An 18,779-nucleotide genomic window follows, 5' to 3' on the forward strand; every position below is an offset into this window, starting at 1 on the left:
CTTGTAATCACTTGTCACAGAAGTCTGTGCTATGTGCCACTTCCCAAAGTTCACCTCCATATCTAAATCCTCATCCTTAATGCCCAAAGGTCCTACCTTCTGAAGAGAGACATTTTCCTCCATAACTGTAGCCACTATTTGCATAAACAATTTTCTTGATCATTTCTATATTATTATGGCTATAATATTATTGGTATAACTAACATTTATTGGGTGCTTACTGTGTCAGGCACTCTTCTGAAGTCTTTCACATGTAATAACATTTAATTCTCAAAACAGTTATATAATGTATGGTGGTATTATCTCCAGCTTACATTTGAGAAAAACTGAGCCAAAGGGTAAAAAAGTTTTTAAAAAACGTACTAAACTGCTGTCCTACTCCTCCTCTTTCCATGGCTTAGTACATTAGTACTTTCTCACCGTTTCAGAGTGGTAGTTTTACTTCCCCAGCTGGAGCACTTGCTCCATGAGACAGGGACTAGGTCTTAGATTTTGGGTCTGTCTCACTTGTAAATTACATCCATTTAGTGTTTGGTTGAGGGGAAGCATTCATTTAATATGTCAGTTGACAGATTGAGTCAACAATATATGATTCCAGAGGCACCTGAAGCTTTCCTTTTGTTTAGTCAAGGCCCTGTCCATGTTTGCTGCAGTTAAGAACTGTTAATAATGACCATAACAATTCCAACCAAAAAATACTTGTAAGAACATGTATTTGGGATTTGAGAAGTGTCAGCTGTGCATCTGTCACATGTGTTTCCGGAACAGTATCTCTCAGTGGCACTAACATGGCATAGGTACAATCAGAAAGCACTGGGGACACCTAGATGTTTACTGGGTGGCCTGCCAGTCAACCTATGCTTTTGTCACTTTTAGAAGGGGTAAGGATTCTCTGTGGTTCAATGCCAGACCCCAGTTGTGGGGAAGTCATCTAATTTTGTTGTCGGTTGTCAATTTTATAATCTCCTTGCTTTAACAGGAAGATTCCATAGAAATGACCAAAGCTGAGTAAATAACTGCAATCCTATCTTTAACTGACCCCATATCTGTATAATTCCAGGTCAGGGTGATCTTACTGAATCACCCTATAATCCAATGATTACAAAGTGGATTTTGTAATCTACTTTGTACTGAGTACAAAGTACTTTGTCCTAACAGCAAAGTTCAATGTGAACTTAGCTCAGAGAAACTGCTGTTTAACTCTCAAGTGTGTCAAATGGAACACAGTCACCAATAAGCTACAGCCTCTGCTCATGACCCGCGTGCCTAAAAGGACATCATGCCCTCTCCACTGAGCCATTCTCCCTACGCACTTGAACTGGAAGGAAGAGGAAACCCTCGTGCAGGTTCCTAAGTTACAGACATCCTGTTCTGCCTGTCATCACAGCATCAATATGAGAGAATGAGAAAAACAAAACCAAAAGCTAAGTGATAGCAATGGAAGAAACTGTAGCATTGATGTGGAGAAAATGGCCATGGTAGCTGCTGAGGGCAGGGAGAGGGAAGAAGGGATATGTGGGGGCATTTCTGGGACTTGGAGTTGTCCTAAATGATACTGCAGGGACAGATGCTGGACATTATATATTCTGCCAGAACCCACTGAATGGACTGGGGGAGAGTGTAAACTACAATGTAAACTATACTTCATGTGGTGCAGAAGGGCTCCAAAATGTATCCACCAAATGCAATGGATGGTCACAATGATGAAAGAGGTTGTTGATGTGGGAGGAATGGGGTGGGGCGAGGTGTGGGGTATATGGGAAACTCTTATATTTTTTTGTGGTCTATGTATCTTTAAAAAAAATTTTTTTTAAGTTAAGCAAACAAAAACAAAAAACAAAAGCTAAGTAAAAGTATTTCTTTAAAAAAGCCCTGTACAGAGTATCACATTAGAACTATGTAAATAGCCATTCACTTATAATAGATTATGGAACATGTGTAGAAACTGGAGAATGGTCTAAATGATCTTTAAGCCTCTGAGTGATTCTGTTTAAAGATTTTGAGAATGGGAAAACCTCCTTTTTCCTCATCCTGGCCCTTCCATGTGATATGGCTAAAAAAAATTAACTTGTAGAGAATTGTGAAATTTCCAGTTTTGTGAACCAGCAAGGCACAAGTGTAATGAACATGCTATCTAGAATTTATTCGTGTATGTGCAAAATATGTAGTGCTTAATATGTTCTAAGCCCTGGAGATATAAATGGTACGCAAAACAGTCATGGTTCTTGCCCTCAGGGAGAAAGAAAGAATATTAAATATATGAAGGAAATTAACAGGGATCGTAGTAGAGAATAATGAGGCCCTGTGGTTTAGTTTCCTCGGCTCCTCAAGCAAATACCATGAAATGGGTTGCGTTAAACGATGGGAATTTATTAGCTCGTGGTTTTGAGGCTAAAAGGAAGCCCAAATCAAGGCATCATCGTCAGTGCTCTCTTCCCCAGGACTGGCACCCTGCAGCTGCCGGCGATCCCTGCCCTTGACCTCTCCGTCACGGGGCAAGGCACATGGCCTCTCCTGGCCTCTCTGTTCTCTTCTGGGTTCTGCTGAATTTCAGCTTCGGGCTTCCGATGGCTTCTTCTCTGTGTCTGAATTTCATTCCACTTACACAGGCCTCCAGCAGTAAGATTAAGACCCATCCTGATTAAGGTGGGCCATACCTTAACCAAAGGAGCCTCCTCAAAAACCCTCCTAACAATGGTCCACGCCCACAGGGATGGTTCAGGTTTAAGAACATATTTTTTTGGGTTACATACAGCTCCAAACCACCACACTCCACCTTCTGGATCTCAGAAAGACATGTTCATTCCACAGGTAAAATAGATTCATTCCATTCCAGCATCCCCAAAAACCTTAAGTCATTTCAGTAACAATGCTACGTACAAAGTTGCATCAAACTCAGTTGTGTGTGTGGTCTGTGCTGGGGCACAATTCCCCTGCTTGTGGACCTGCGAAACCCAGAAAACAAGTTATCTGCTTCCAGCGTACAATGGTGGAGCATGCATAGGACTGGCATCCCCATTCCCATAGGGAGAAACTGAAGGAAAATGGGGCATGGGTCCCAAGCAACTCCAAACCGCATCAGGGAAAACTCCATTAGATTTCCAGGTCTGAGAATCTCATGTGGATGTCCTCCAGGCTTGAGGGAGTGGCAGCCCCAGCCCTTCCAAGTGCTTGTACAGTGGCCATGCTCTCCCCAAACACGGGGTAAAGGCTCCACCCTCTCTGAGCACTGGGGTACCAGCCAGACCTTCCACAAAGGCAGGGGCACAGGCCCCATGGTCTCCGAGAATTGGGGCGGCAGCTCTCTCCCTGGACAACGTGGTGGAAGGCCCATTCCCTCCAAGTGCCGGAGTGGACCTTTCCACACACAGGTGGCCCTGCTCTCTTGGCCTGAGGAGACCTCTTTGGTCCAGACTTTGGCTTACATGGTTCTTCCCTTGAAGTCATTCTTCCTTCACTTTATCCCAACTCTGTCGCTTTCAGTCTAGGCCAGCAGTGGTTCTGCTCATACACATTTCACAAAAAAATTGTCAGCTTTCCATGTCGTTCACAGTGGTGCAAACCACCAGACAAAAGGACTTTCCACAGATCCTTCCCGGATAACTGCATTTCCTATCCTGACTTTCCCTGAAATGGCTATTTCCATGTTCTGCTAAAACCCTCACACGCAACATTATTCTCCAGAAACTCACTTTCTAGAAGCTCAGAGTGGTCCCTGATAGAGCCACTTCCGGCCCTAGTCTCAGAGCACAGTATCTGGATAGGCTCAGAATTTTTCAAACCATCAGTTTCTGTCTGGTTTTGTGCTCAGGAAGGTTCTCAACTTACTCTTTTCCTCTCTCATTTCACTGTAGGCTGCAAGGAAAAACCAAGCTGTACCTTCCATACTTAGCTTGAAAATGTCCTCAGCTAAATATTCAAGTTCATCACTTTAGAGTTCTGCCTTCCATCCAACATCAGAACTTAATTTTTCCAAGTTCTCTGCTGCTTTAAAACAAGGATCACCTTTCCTCCATTTTCCAATAACACATTTGTCATTTCCTTCTAAGGCCTCATCATAAATACCCTGAACATCTATAATTGTATCAACAGTCTCTTCAGTGTAATTTAGGCTTTTTCTATCAAGCACCTCACAATTCTTTTAGCCCCTACCCACTAACCAATTCCAAAGCCATTGCCACATTTTTGGTATTTGAAAAGCAGTGCCTCACTCTTCTGGTTCCAAAATCTGTTTTAGTTTCCTTGGCTGTTCAAGCAAATACCATGTAATTGGTTGGCTTCAACAATGGGAATTTATTAGCTCATGGTTTTGAGGCTAAGACAATGTCCAAATCAAGGGGTCATCAAGGTGATGCTTTCTCCCAGAAGACTGGCGTTCTGGGGCTGGCTGCTGGCAATCTGGTTCTTGGCCTCTCTGTCACATGGCAAGGCACATGGTGTCCTCTCCTTGCCTCTTCATTCTCTTCTGGGTTCCGCTGAATTTCAGCGTCTATCTTCCTGTGGCCTTCTCTCTCTCTCTCTGTCTGAATTTCATTCCATGTATAAAGGATTCCAGTAATAGGATTAAAAGACTCATCCTGATTGTGGTGACACCTTAACGGAAGTCACCTCATCAAAAGGTCCTACTTGCAATGGGTCCACAGCCACAGGAATGGTTAAGTTTAAGAGCATGCTCTTCTGGAGCACAAACAGCTTCAAACCGCCATGGCATGCTCTAGATAGGACATCATGGAAAGCCTGTCTGTGAAGGTAACATTTAAACTCCTGTGTGAATTACGAGAAGCGCTTAACTGTGGTGGGGGCTGGGCAGGGTAGGAGGTACTGGGGGTGCATTCCAGGCACAGGGACCAGCAGATAGAAGGAATTATATATTTGAAGAACTGAAAGACATCTAGAGTGGCCACATCAAAGCGAGGGAGGAGGTGCGGCAGTGACTTGAGTTGGAGAGGTAGGCTGGATGGAGCTAGACAGATGGCACGAGGGCATGGAGTCCATGAGAAGAGGTCATGTTTTATCCTAGAGGCATTCAAAGATATTGATGATTTTTTAACTAGAGTGTCATACAATATTATTTATGTTTTTAAAATACTACACCAGCTGATACTTAATAAATGAATGATAGAGCGCAAGAGTGCAAGAGGGGACTCGTTAGGAAGCCACTGGAATAGGCTAAGTGACTGGTGATGGGGGGATGATGGAGAGATTCCCGGGCTCAACCTAATGGCTCTGGGCAGAGAGAGGTCATGCATCTTTAAAGGAGATTTATCTAGATGGTGTGAGCACAGAAATATCACATCTGACTGCATGTGAGGGAGGTGTAAGATGAGTGGTGGTAGATAGAAGAGAAGGAAGAAGTAAAGGGTGGGAGGAGAGAAAAAAGTAGAATAATTTAAAAGGAAAGCTACAAGCTGGTTTTGGAAGTCAGAGAAACCTCAGAAGAAAGGATTGTATTTCATTCCATTCCTGCTTCCTGTGCTGCGGAACGTCTTTAATCCATGGACAAGGTGAGCGGGAAGAGAAATAGGGCCCTCTAGAAGTCCTGGGAGAAGTGTTCCAAAGGCAAGGAAATTTAGGTTTCTAAATGTTAAGTACCATATTATTTTTAAGACATCAGACATTGCATAATTATAGAAATTAAATAGCAGTCCCCTTTGTGTTCCTCCCATATTAAATCCTCAAATAGCTCCCTCACCTCGAGGTCCAAACATATTGTCCACAAAAGCATTTATTTCATCATCAACGGCCTTTAGATACTCCTGAAAAGATAAAGAAAAAAAAAAATGACTTAAGTGGTTGTGTTTTTTTTTGATACTCTCCAAACAAGCCAACAAACCACCACCACCACGGCCACCATGTAGGTGATAGCATCTCCCATAGCCCAGCTCCAAGGACTTTTGAATAAAATAATTACAGACGTAAGGAAAGTAGACCAGTAAATGCAGCCTCACCTTTCTTAAGCTAGTCAGGGTTTGGAAGGAAACACTTCCTCTTACATTTCCTTAGGCAAGAAGAGTCCTGAAAAGCTGGCTCAGTGCATCTACACACTGAAGGATTATTGACCTTAATTGCATTTATACCTAAAATACTTTGAGGCATAGACTGTTCCATAACCAACTTATATTGTAATTAACAGGAGCTGTGTGTAAACAACAGAGAAAGTCTATTCCCTTAGGATAAAAATGCAATTTTTAAATGAAAGTTCAGCTGAATTGCATTTCACAAAGCTGACTGTAAAGATTTCAAGAGGATTTAATTTCAAGTTAGGAAACTGAGCACTAAAGCTATTTTTTCCATTACCTTTTCGGTTTTTTGTTTTAAAATGCTTTTTTATATTACTAAATAAATTTATTTATTTAATTATAAGTAAGTCTGTATAAAGAAATGAATAATTACCAGAGAAATTATTGCCACTTTAACTGGATTTGGTTTGGGACTTGGAAAATTGTTGCTAAGAATTACGAGGTTGAAAAGTTGGCCGCTGCCTCTTGAGTCAGCATCTGTTACGGCTTGTCTGCTTTCATACTGCTCAAAAGACCTGGTAGGGTGTTCCTACCCCTGCTTTAGGGACAACTTGAGGATCCAGGTCCAGAGCACTTCCTCAAGCTAAGGGAAGAAAAGACAGCGCACTGCCCAGTGTTCCCAGGAAAGGATCCCCATGAGAGTCTCTGGGCCAGTGGACTGCCCCTGACTCTCTGTGAACTCCTATGACAGCCTTCAGGAACACGCTATATATTGGAGAGAGGGAGTACAGTCAAGAGACCAAAAGCATCTAGCTTTTAAAGAAAAACTAAGTGCCACAAAGGGGAACTGATTTTATTGGTGTCTGAAAAGAGGATCTGCATATTTGGTGGCTGTCAAATATTATTTGGAACTCTGTGTTACTGAGAGAAATTTCAAGGAAAGTTAGATCTTTGGACACTCCAGCATGGTTAGGAAGGGAACAGGGATTAGACACTAACATTTGTTAGCACCTACTTCTGTTGGCCAGTGTGGAGAGGAAATCTATTTTCATTATTTCATAACTTCTCTATGATGTATCTGGGCTAAACAAAGCTTTGCCATTGTTTTTATTTTTGGTTTCCTTGTATGACATCTTAGAAAACCTCCAGGCTTGAGAAAGGCCAGTGTCTCAGTGTGACACAATCTAACCTGTGCTGCTCTCTGAACAGGGCAGATCTGTCCAGAGGCCTCTCATTCTTGAGCAAAGAGGAATGTTACCGAGGTCTTCACCTCATAACAAATACCAATGAAATCGTTCCTCTATTGCCACATCCACCTACAAATGTTTAAACCTTCTCAGTTTGTTTGCTAGGGTTCAAAATCCATTTTCCAACATCTGTAGAGGTAAGGACATTTTAATTAAAGGTCACAAAGCTTGTATTATGTATTTCTGTAATTCTGCATACATTTATTTATAGCAGGAGAAGAACAAACAAAAGAAAAGTAAGAGAGCAAAGGATATTTAAGAGGAGGGGTAGATATGAAGAGAGGGCTGAGATGAGAATGAAAGAGATGAATGGGAAGGAGGCATCCCATTCATTCATTAATTTATTGATTCCTTAACAAATTATTTGGGCATTACTTTGAGCCAGCACTATGTTAGATGCTGAAATACAAAGTCAAATGACACGGTCTTTACCTTCACACAGTCTGCAGTCTAGACAGCGTAATAGGTGAACCAGTGATAACTGCACTACAGTCTTAAATATTATGAGAGTGGGTTCCAGGGATGGTCTATAGAGCACAGAGAAGGAGCTTTAACTTAGATGGGGGAGAGCAGATTTCCAGGAAGAGATGATGCCCTTGCTGAGCTTTAAGAGACTCTAGAAGAAAGGTTCTAAACAAGGGGTCTGTGAGCATGAGCTGAAATTCACAACACTTTTCTTGTGGGGACATGTTGGTGCAGGTATGATATATTTATTAAATAATACACAGTATAGTCTGACTTAGTATGATTTTTATTTTGATGTAACATATTTAGAGTGCAGTGCTGAACTGCCTGCAAAAAGGATGGTAAGGATGGCGGAGATGGCTTTATGATGCAGCATCATAAAGCCATCTTGAATTTCTAAATGTTGAATTTCTAAATGTTTGCCAAAAATGACCACTTAAAAAGACATTCAAACTGTGTTCAGTTGTCAGGTATTGAAATTATGGGAAAGTTGTAAAACCTAATCTTGAAAAATCCTAAAATTTAATTTAAAGACATGCTGATGATGAGTGTCATAAAACTATCTGCTGCTACAGTCTGAAAGGGGTCTGTGGTTTTCACCTGATTGGCAAAAGTGTTTGTGGAACAAACAAGGTTAAGAGCCCCTGATCTAGACAGAGGAGGAAAGAAAGAGCATTCCAGAAAGAAGGATTAGCACATACAAAAGCAATGAGGCATAAATCCTTGGGAAATGTTTATGGCCAGGGTCTATAGTACACTATATGACAGATAGAAATAAAGTCATTGCTGGGAAAATTAAGAACCTGATAAAAATTACCTCTTTCTCTCTGGGTTAATATGGTTAGTAAGGATGTGGTCTAAATATACAATGATGAGATCAGGTCAGAAGGGCAAACAAAGACTTACGCCAGATTGCTAAAATATAAACATAAGTACAGGGAGTTAACTGAGGATGAACGCATAGCAAAGGCTGATAGAGTAGAAACTGAACAAGCAAATGGTATTTAACACTAGGTTTTATATATGTAAATATAAACACATCCTGAGAAATTTCTCAAAATAAAAGCCCTAAACTAGGAGCTGAGAAAAAACAACAAACTCCATGCACCTGCTTCATTCTTTCAACCAACATTTCTGGTTTAATTTTAATTAAAAATTTTAAAATTGTATAACACATTTCCCATTTTAACCATTTTTAAGCAACTTTATTTAATTCAGTGGCATTAATTACATTTACAATGTACTATCATCACCACCATCCATTACCAAACTCAAAACAGAAACTATGTACCCTTTAAGCAACAACTCCCCCCATCCCTTCCCCCAGTCCTGGTAACTTCTAACCTACTTTCTGTCTCTATAAATTTGCCTATTCTAGCTATTTCATGTAAGTGGAATCATAAGATCTTTGCCCTTTGTGTCACTCAGCGTGTTTTCAAGGCTGTAGAGTCGATCCATGCTGTAGTATCTATCAGAACTTCATTCCTTTTTACAGATGAATAATAATATTCCATTGGATGGATATACCACATTTTGTTTATCCATTCATCTGTCAAGGACACAGACTGTTTCCACAGTTGGGCTATTGTGAATAATGGTGCCACGAACACTTATGTACAATTATCTGTTCAGGGTATATACCCTGGAGTGGAACTGTTGGGTCATATGGTAATTCTACATTTAACTTTTAGAGGAACTGCTAAATTTTTACAAGATGGAGTTTTTAAAGGTGGTTAGAATTTAGATAGATGTTAAGAGAGAGGAACAGTATTATCCTTTGACCTGGGCAAGAAGGGCTGCTGTCCCGAACGCCATACTTCAGAGAACTGGCTCTGGTCCTTCTTGGGCCATACCCGTCCACACAGGACAAAAAATTTCTCTGAGCCCAGGGAACATGCCTACCCATGGCCACAACTTTCCCCTTCCAAACCATGCTCCAAGTTCCTGAGGCCACAGAACTCGCTTCCCAAACAACCTTGATCCCCCTTCACAACAACTTGAGTGATTTCTTTGTTCACATAATAAAATCCATGTTCCATGGCTTGGAATTCAATTCCAAATTGTAGCAACAATTGAAGAATGGAAAGATTGGAAGTAAGGAGGACCTTATTTAATTGCATATCCCTGATCACCTACCACAACTCGTAGGAATGTAAAATGAATAACCACTTTGGAAAACTGTTGGGTAGTCTCATAAAAACATAAATATTTACCTACCATATGATCCAGCTGTGCCACTTCTAGGTACTAACCCAAAAGAAAATAAAGAATATGTCCAGGCAAATACTTGTACACAGATGTTCATAGCAGTTTTATTTTTAATAGCTACAAACTGGAAACAATCCAAATGTACATCAACAGATGAATGGACAACAATTTGTAGACTAGCTGTATAATGAAATTCTACTCAGTGATTTAAAGGAATGAACTACTGGTACATGCAATAACATGGATAAATCCCCAAAACTATTAAGCTGCATGAAATAAACCAGACCAAAAAAGTCTGCATAATGTATGATTCTACTTAGCTGAAAATCTAGACAATATAAGCTTATCTATAGTGACAGAAAGCAGACTAGCGGGTGCTTGGACACTGCAGGGGAGGGGGAGTTTACAAAGTGACAGGAAGAACTTTTCTGGGTGATGGATATAGCCACTATCTTGACTGGCGATGGCTTCACAGGTGTATATTGTACACTTTAAACATCACAAGCAAGCCAAAGATAAAGATAATTTTTTTTAAGTAACTGGGAGGCGGGGGGAGACGTTTTGCACAGGGAGCAAAACAAAACCCTGCATACCCAGAATTCTATATCCAGTGAAAATATTCTTCCAAAATTAGTCAAATAAAGGCATTTTCATATATGCTAAGCGAGAGAATCTATAGCCAACAGAAATGCACTACGAGATATGCTAAAGGATGATCTTCAAGAAATAGGGAATGATGGCATGTGGAAAGTTAAATTTATATGGAAGAATCAAGAGCACAAGAAATGTATCCATCTAATAGGAAAGTCCTAACTCAGAGCAGCCGGAGCAAGCTGGCGTCCACTGACCTCGTCACACCCACTGTTCCTGCATGGCCCTTGTCACTTCTAACACCATGTCATCCCCGCCACAGGAAGCAGTTCTGCATTTACACGACTAACACCCAGGTGCTGTGCTGCACCTGGTTCTTGTTCTCTTGCCAGTAGGAGGACCACTTGGAGGTCGTGGTGACTCATTTGAGGCAGATCCACTGGACTGACAGTCTACAGAGAGTGGAGATGGTCTCCCTGGCCATGTAACAGGCCACTCCCAGTGCTGATGGGGTGGATCAGCATTCACTCCCACCTCACTGCCATTTCTGTGGGTACTTGGGAAGCAAGGAGAACCTTGAAGAGCATGCCTAATTCTTTGCCACCATGATGCTGATCAGGATTCCCACCCAACCTGAACACCCTGGTTGCTGCTCAACATAAATCAGGGCCTTCTCAAATGGGACTATTCTTTGGTCTTTTCTTGAAATTGTGAACTCTTGGATCACCTTGCGAACTCCCTCCTCTTGAACACCTTCGGCAAAGGCAGCCTAGCCATCAGAATTGCTGTCACCATGACTGAGGGCCATTCTACAGAAGCCGAGATAAGAAGCAAGGTCAAAGGGAACCCCAGCCACAAACACTCTGCCTATGCTTTCTCTGATCTCCAAATAGTAGGACTCTAGAGTCCTTTGTATTATTCTTCTCTTCCTGTCCTCCTTTCCTTCCTTCCTTCTCTTCCTTTACTTTCTTTGTTGCCTTTCTTTCCCTTCCTTTCATGCTTCCCTTCTTTTCTTTATTCCTTCCTCCCTTCCTTTATGTGCTTTATTCTACCTTTTCTTCTCTCTTCCAGTCTCTTCCCTTTCCTCCCTCCTTTCCATTCCTTCTTTTCCTCCTTTCTTTCTTTATATTTTAGACATTTTATAATTTCAGGTATTTGTCTACTGTCTTAGTTGCTGCCAGAGCTGCTATGATAAATACCAAACAATGGGTTGGCCTAAACAATAAGCATTTACTGTTTCATGATTTTAAAGGCTAGTGGTTCAATGTCAAGATGTCCACAAGGGCACGCTTTCTCCAAAGTCTGTTGTGCTGTAGTGACAGCAGTCACACAGCAATCTCTCCTTGCGTCTGCGCTTCTGGTTTCCTCTGACTTCTGGCTTTCCGTGATTTCTGGTTTCTGTTGACTGGCTGCACCTGCATTTGCCTCTCTTTATAAGGCCCCCCAGTTGTATGGATTGAACCCACCTGATTCAATTTGGCCTTAAATAATAATAACATCTTTAAAAGGTCCTCTTTACAATGGGGTCACACCCACAGGAACACAGATTAAGATTAAGGACATGTATTTTGTTAGAGTGCATGATTCAATCCATCACATCTATTACAGGCATTATACTGCATACACATCTGGGGGTTCAAGATCTTGATACTTGTTTTATTTTGTCTATAAAGTTATGTAGAACATTTTAAAGACCCTTAATCAGAATAGTTATTTACCGTCACCAACTCCCATCTTCATTGCTCTTTAAAAATGAGCAAAGGTTAGAATTCACTAGTGGAGCAAAAGCCATTAACACTACAAAACAAAGTTTGAAAACAGACATGATGTTCAAATCCTTTTCTTTTCTTTTTTGTCTATTTCAGAGCAAACTAAATGTGAAGTGTTAAATGACAACAAGTCAAGAAAGAGGGCCCATTCACATTATATTTCGGACTAACCAGATACAACTCTTGCAATTTGCCAGGAACCTCAGCGGCACGGCTCAGTTGTATAGAACTGAGCGACAGCACCTCCCCTCGAGGGCGAGGGGCAGCGACGAGAATACCATTACATAATGAGTTCTCTAGGTTGTTTCCAGGCCTGGGGTGGCTGTCAAACGTCGATACCTTTTTTGGCAGTCTCCTGTGGGAATGATGTCAGTCTACCATGTATTTGAAGAACCTAAATGTGTCCACATTTGTGACCTAGAAGACTTAGAGGATGGGTATAAGTGGACATGTAAACAAGCATATAAAATTCCTTGTCTTCTTTGGGAAACGGACTTTGGCCCAGTGGTTAGGGCGTCCGTCTACCATATGGGAGGTCCGCGGTTCAAACCCTGGGCCTCCTTGACCCGTGTGGAGCTGGCCATGCGCAGTGCTGATGCGCGCAAGGAGTGCCGTGCCACGCAAGGGTGTCCCCCGCGTGGGGGAGCCCCACGCGCAAGCAGTGCGCCCGTGAGGAAAGCCGCCCAGCGTGAAAAGAAAGAGCAGCCTGCCCAGGAATGGCGCCGCCCACACTTCCCGTGCCGCTGACGACAACAGAAGCGGACAAAGAAACAAGACGCAGCAAATAGATACCAAGAACAGACAACCAGGGGAGGGGGGGAGATTAAATAAATAAATCTTTAAAAAAAAAAAAAAAAAAAATTCCTTGTCTTCCAAGGCATAATCGAGATATAGATTATGTTTGTAAACTGGTCTGTTCCTCTGGGTGTGGTACCTTTGATTGTACTCAAATCAAAGGTTTTACATTTACTTAATTAAATCAAGATCAGGGCTTTGATTCAACCAGGTAGTGAGGGTGACTCAGCCCCTTGGTGGGCTATATAAACGGACACTCAGACAGAAAAAGGCACACAGAAGTCAGAGAGACAGAACCTTGCCAATTTTGATTCTGGAGCCCCGGAGAGAGCTGAGCCATTCGTCTGATAGTTTGCAGCTGAAGAGACCAGAGCCCTGAGCAGCTGAGAAGGTAAAGAAATGAGCCCTCCAGCCCACAGCTGAAATCAGAAGAAACTGGGCCCATGGAGCCTTAAGAGGAAGAGGAAGGCTGAGCCCTTGTAGAGACCTGCAACCATCTTGCTTCAACACGTGGCAACAGACTTTGGTAAGAAAGTACCGAAAGAGGCCAACAGATTTCTGGTACTTTGTATCAGCACCCCTTTGGCTGACTAATACACATAGGTTGCCTCCACCTTTTGGCAATTTTGAATAACGCCACTATGAACATTGGTGTGAAAATATCTTTTCAAATCCTTGCTTTGTATTAGTTAATAGTACAATAATAAAAAAGTGCTTTCAATGGTTGTGACAAATGTCCCATACCATCACAGGGTATTAATACTAGAGTGGTATATGGGAACTCCATATTTGATGCATGATTTTTCTGTAAACCCACAATTTCTCTAATAAAGATACATAACTTATCTTAATTTCAAGCAAATAAAATGTGCTAGAGAAAAAACAAAGTGCTTCAATTTCACAAATAGGAAATAGTCATTCAGTGATTACTGAATATGTGAGGAACAAAAAAAGCTAACAATGCTACTAAGGTTGTAATTCAAGATATTTTGATGAGTATTACAACTTTTGCCTCTACGGAAAGTGGTGAGTGAATATAAAAATCCTTGGAGATTTAATCCAAAGCCAGATATCTGTATTCAGGACACCTTGGAACTGGACCAGTTTCTGAACTTGGGGTCATGGAGAAGAATAAAGCTCTTTCACAATTAACAGCAGCAATAAAGGAGATCTGTTTGAATGTGCTTTGGTTATCAAGTACTGACCAGAGGAGAAGCAGGTTGGCCATTCTGCATGTACAAGTGGAATCCTTTTGAATATGAAAACAAAGGGAAGCTTTTAGTGGTATCTTGGAAAAAACATGGGCCAGATTTTATTTCTAATTTTTAAACCAACAATCATTTCCATAGAATTTCAGCATATTTATGATAAATCAAAACACAGTTCTTTTACTGCTCAGACTGAGCAAGACAATATATGAGTCATATGGATAGATTATTTTATATTTTCCTTCTTTCAAGTTATAAAACCAACCACTATGGGGATTTATGGACCAATCCAGAGTCCTTAGCTCCTGAATCAAATCTTTATCATACACTTTTTTGTTTGGCAATATATTATCACTCCAAATTGACAGTTATCCACGCAGCCCTGTGCAAAGTCTTCTCTAGGAAGCAAAGGAAAATCATATCTTTCCCATAATATTTCAATGCAGGTAATGCCAACTCAAATTGAGCGTAATTAGCAGACATTAAAGGGAAAATAGTCAAAAGGCCAAATTGCAGCCTGAGATATAAGGACACCCCAATTTGCCTTGTGATGGTTAGAGTCTAACAAACTAATTTTAGATATTTGAATGTCATGTTATTTTGGCAGATATTGCCTTAATTCATTTCAGTTAAGTCAATAATCATCATAAAATTAATAATAAACATAAAAACAGACAACTCTATGGGAGAGGGAAAAAAGAGGTGACAAATATTGTTTTATAGATGATAAAAGGAAGAAGACAAAATGATTTACTGCAAGCTATATACCATGTGTGGCTATGCCTCATTGCTTTAGCTGAGATATTCTGTAAAAATAAAGAAAATTATGTACTTGTAAGAGTCTGACATTCTGACAACCCCTCTCCCATTTTTTTTTAGCATTATGTTACACATTCTTCTTCCTGGGTTCTTACTGAGCTATTATTTTGAATGCTGATAAGTGAGCATTTTCATGAAATATTACTATCCTTTTCCTTGTTGATAAATAATTTTTATTAAATTGCATTGAAAGCCTTTTGTAGTGTGAAAACTTCCTTAAGTAAAACAATGGTTTTACCTTTCCTATTAGGCCTATGCAGACCACTACTTTTAAAATTTACAGTACAAAAGTATGTATGTATGTATTAAAATGGCTTTATGGAGAGCAACATGGTTAATGGAAAGAAAAGCAGGATGAGTTTTTCTAAACTCAGTGGACAAATCTGCTTTGATTTCCCACCAGCACACTTGAGAGAAACTGTTACATCTACCCCTCAGCAAGTTCAGAGAGAAGGGATAGTTTTTTCCCCTTGGAAAGCAAAGATTTCAATGGCCTTGTGTAAGTCAAGTAGAAATGGCATTGTGCAATGGTCGCACAAAGAAAAAGGGTTGGAGGGGTGTCAGCATCCTCTAATAATTTCTAGCAGCCACTACCCTTCACCACCATTCATTGAAAATGACAATTTATGCATTCTCAATTTTCTTTAAACTGCTAAATAGCAGCAGCAGCAGCCTTCACCTCTGGCCCTCACCCTTGACCCATGTCCAATGAGATAGCCATCCTGTTCTTTCCCTATGTAAAAATTTTAAAGCTACTATCAGATATAATGATATGAAACATAAAACAGTAAATAGTAACTGCATCAATATTTTTTTTGTTTCATTTATGGTGCCAATGTCATAGGACTGAAGCATAATTTGGAAATGAACTGAGGAGACAGCACTGAAATAAACCACTGAAACTGAAATCTACACGCTTTTAAGTTAATTTGTTTGGTAAGTTGGGTTACTTCAGACATTTCTTTCATTCAACACTTTTTAAGTTGAATTAAATGCAAACAAGTTCTCTTCTGAATGTACATCTTCACTGGAACTTTTAATAGGTTGGAAGTAAGGTTTAAAATGAATAAATGATTATTTGAAATGATAAGTGTACCATAAAAACTAAAGTCAAGTCAGGAAAGCACAACCATTCTAAGTTATACAAGTAATTTAAAGCGACTATAAACCAATTGTCTTTTAAAAGTAGGTATATTAATTTGTTCTTATCTATTCGAAACTACGTGATTTTTATTAAAGAAACACAAAAGTACAATTATTTTAAAATATTTTCTTGACAGAAGTCCTTATCTAGTTTTAACCTTTCACACTCAAAAATTATTTGATTATTTTTAGATACAGCTTTTTAGAATTGTATTGGTAAAAAGAATGTTTACACTGTAGTTAACGCATCTATGAAAGACTTACATTGTTTTCCCTCCCAACCTGTAAAAGAAAAAGGATAGATTCAGCAGCACTAATGAGCAGTGACTCTGGGAAGGGAGGGGTGGTTAGAAACATTCCTGAGTTTTTTCTAAGACACTGGACGCAGTCATGCTCTCAGGACAGTGCGGTGGGAGCAGCGAGGTGAGAGCTGCAGTTGTGATAGCCTGGCTCCCACTTCACTAGTGTGCCTAGCCTGATCAGTGGTTCTATTTGTTCCTCCAGTGGTGTCCAAAATTAGTTTCTGAAGAAGTACAGCTTTAAAGTTTGCTAGTATGATTGTATAAAAATGGGTGTTGGGTCTAGGTATATTAGAAAAGGTAAGAGGGAGATGTTAGCCTATGTGTTTTATTTTTTTAAAGGAGAAAGTCTGGCCAACTCATTTGTATAGCTTTAAAATAGCCCGACGGTTGAACATGTAAAAGGCCCACTAGCCAGTAGCAATTGGGATAAAAAGGCCAGACAGTGCTGCGCTGGGCTCCCAAGACACAGCTGGACAGCACGTGGTGGGGAATCTTCTGTGGCCCTTCCTGGCTGTGACAGGTGGGGCAAGCCAACTCTTACAGTAATCCTGGGCTTCAGGATGAAGTGTTACATTACAGACATCTGGGACAGCCACCAAGAAATGGATTCTTAAATAAAGAGCCTCTTTTGTTTCACTTGACAAACGAGGAGTTGTGGGAAACCAAAGCTGTTTATTAGGTTTTTCATGTCCATTGTCTCATTACTATATCAGTCTTGAGTCTACTAAGAGACTTATGAAGGGAGCAGCTGGTAACAATCAGAAAGGAAAACCTTACATTGCTTTTTTGTTCTTTTTTTCTAATGTTCCCTTTTGAAGAACTGGAGTAAAGAGTAGCCCGATTTTGCACCTAATTGTTCATTCTAGTTTGCTATCCCTTCTGTCCCTAGAATTCTCTAATACAGAAGTAACTTAAATATATTCACAGAGAAAGCTATTTAACCCCATGACTAGCAAGGGTTACTTCAGTTCAGCATAAAATCTTTTAGAATAAAACATATATTCATGTCAAACCCAAAATAAGAACAGCTTGCTTGCACTTAGCAGAATGATGTTAGAATGCAGATGGACTCGATACAATATATATTAATTAAAACCCTATTTAACTAAAATGGGTTTTCCAACTTTGATAGAATCTCTTACAGGGAATGCCATTACCTTGAGCCACTGAGACTACTGTCTCCCTATAAGGCTAGAAATAACTATAATAAAGTAGTAAATACTGGAATATGAATTAAGAGTCCCAGGTTCTTGTCTCACAACTCTGGCACTATAACAAGCTTTGTGGGCTCCAACCTCAATGACATATACAAAAACTTTCCTTTTATGATGACTGAATTAGTCACTGTTGAGTGTCATTTACATAGATGCAAAGATTATACAAGCAAGTATTCATGAAGTATATATGCCTCAAGATTTCTAACTAGATTTTTAATATTTTATTAGAGAAATTGTACAGATTTCTATATATCCTCTCTCTTTATTTTTTAAGGAGGCACCAAGGAATGAACCCAGGACCTCATACATGTGAAGCAGGTGCTCAACCACTGAGTTACACCCACTTCTCCCCCATTATTAACATTTTGCATTAGGGTGTTACCTTTGTTACAATTGACAAGAGTATTATAAATATACTATTAACTACAGCCCATAGTTTACATTAGGGTTTACTGTTTATGTTGTACAGCCCTATGTTTTTACTGTTGTTTAAAAAAAAACAAACTTTTACTCCACTACTATATATACAACCTAAAATTTCCACTATTAACCACATTCAAATAAACAGAGGTGTCAATCATATTCATAATGTTATGCTACCATCACCACAATCCATTACCAAAACTTTTTCATCACCCTAGAGATTGTGTACAATTAAGCACCATATTATTTTTTAATTAGAAAAGTAGTGAGTTTATAGAATAATCATGCATAAAATATAGGATTCCCATATAGCACCCTCTTATTAACACCTTGCACTGGTGTGGGACATTTGTTACAATTAATGAAAACACATTTTTATTATTAACTATTAATTATAATCCATGGTCTAAGTTAAGAATTCACTGCAATTCCACAGGTTTTATTTTATTCTGCTACCATATATTATACAACCTAACATCTCCCTTTTAACCACTTTAGATATATTTTTCAGTGCTGTTAACTACATTATTACTCACAATTGCCAAAAGATCGCAGCAATCCAAGTGTCCAACTGAAGAATGGATAAACAAAATATGGTAAATACATACAATGGAATATTAGGCTGTCAAAAG

General features: G+C 39.9%; 1 protein-coding gene across 3 annotated transcripts in view; it reads right to left on the reverse strand.

Moving 5' to 3' along the window:
- ELOVL2 (ELOVL fatty acid elongase 2) overlaps positions 1 to 18,779 on the reverse strand; it is a 53,033-nt gene that overhangs the window by 19,179 nt on the left and 15,075 nt on the right. For all 3 annotated transcript variants that reach the window (XM_058285223.2, XM_071210968.1, XM_058285224.2), the window contains one exon: positions 5,693 to 5,756. In XM_058285223.2, coding sequence (XP_058141206.1) covers positions 5,693 to 5,756 — 64 coding nt within the window. The remainder of the gene's footprint in view (positions 1 to 5,692; positions 5,757 to 18,779) is intronic.

This window comes from Dasypus novemcinctus, chromosome 22 (genome assembly GCF_030445035.2).
Source record: "Dasypus novemcinctus isolate mDasNov1 chromosome 22, mDasNov1.1.hap2, whole genome shotgun sequence".
Classification (NCBI taxonomy): Eukaryota; Metazoa; Chordata; class Mammalia; order Cingulata; family Dasypodidae; genus Dasypus; species Dasypus novemcinctus.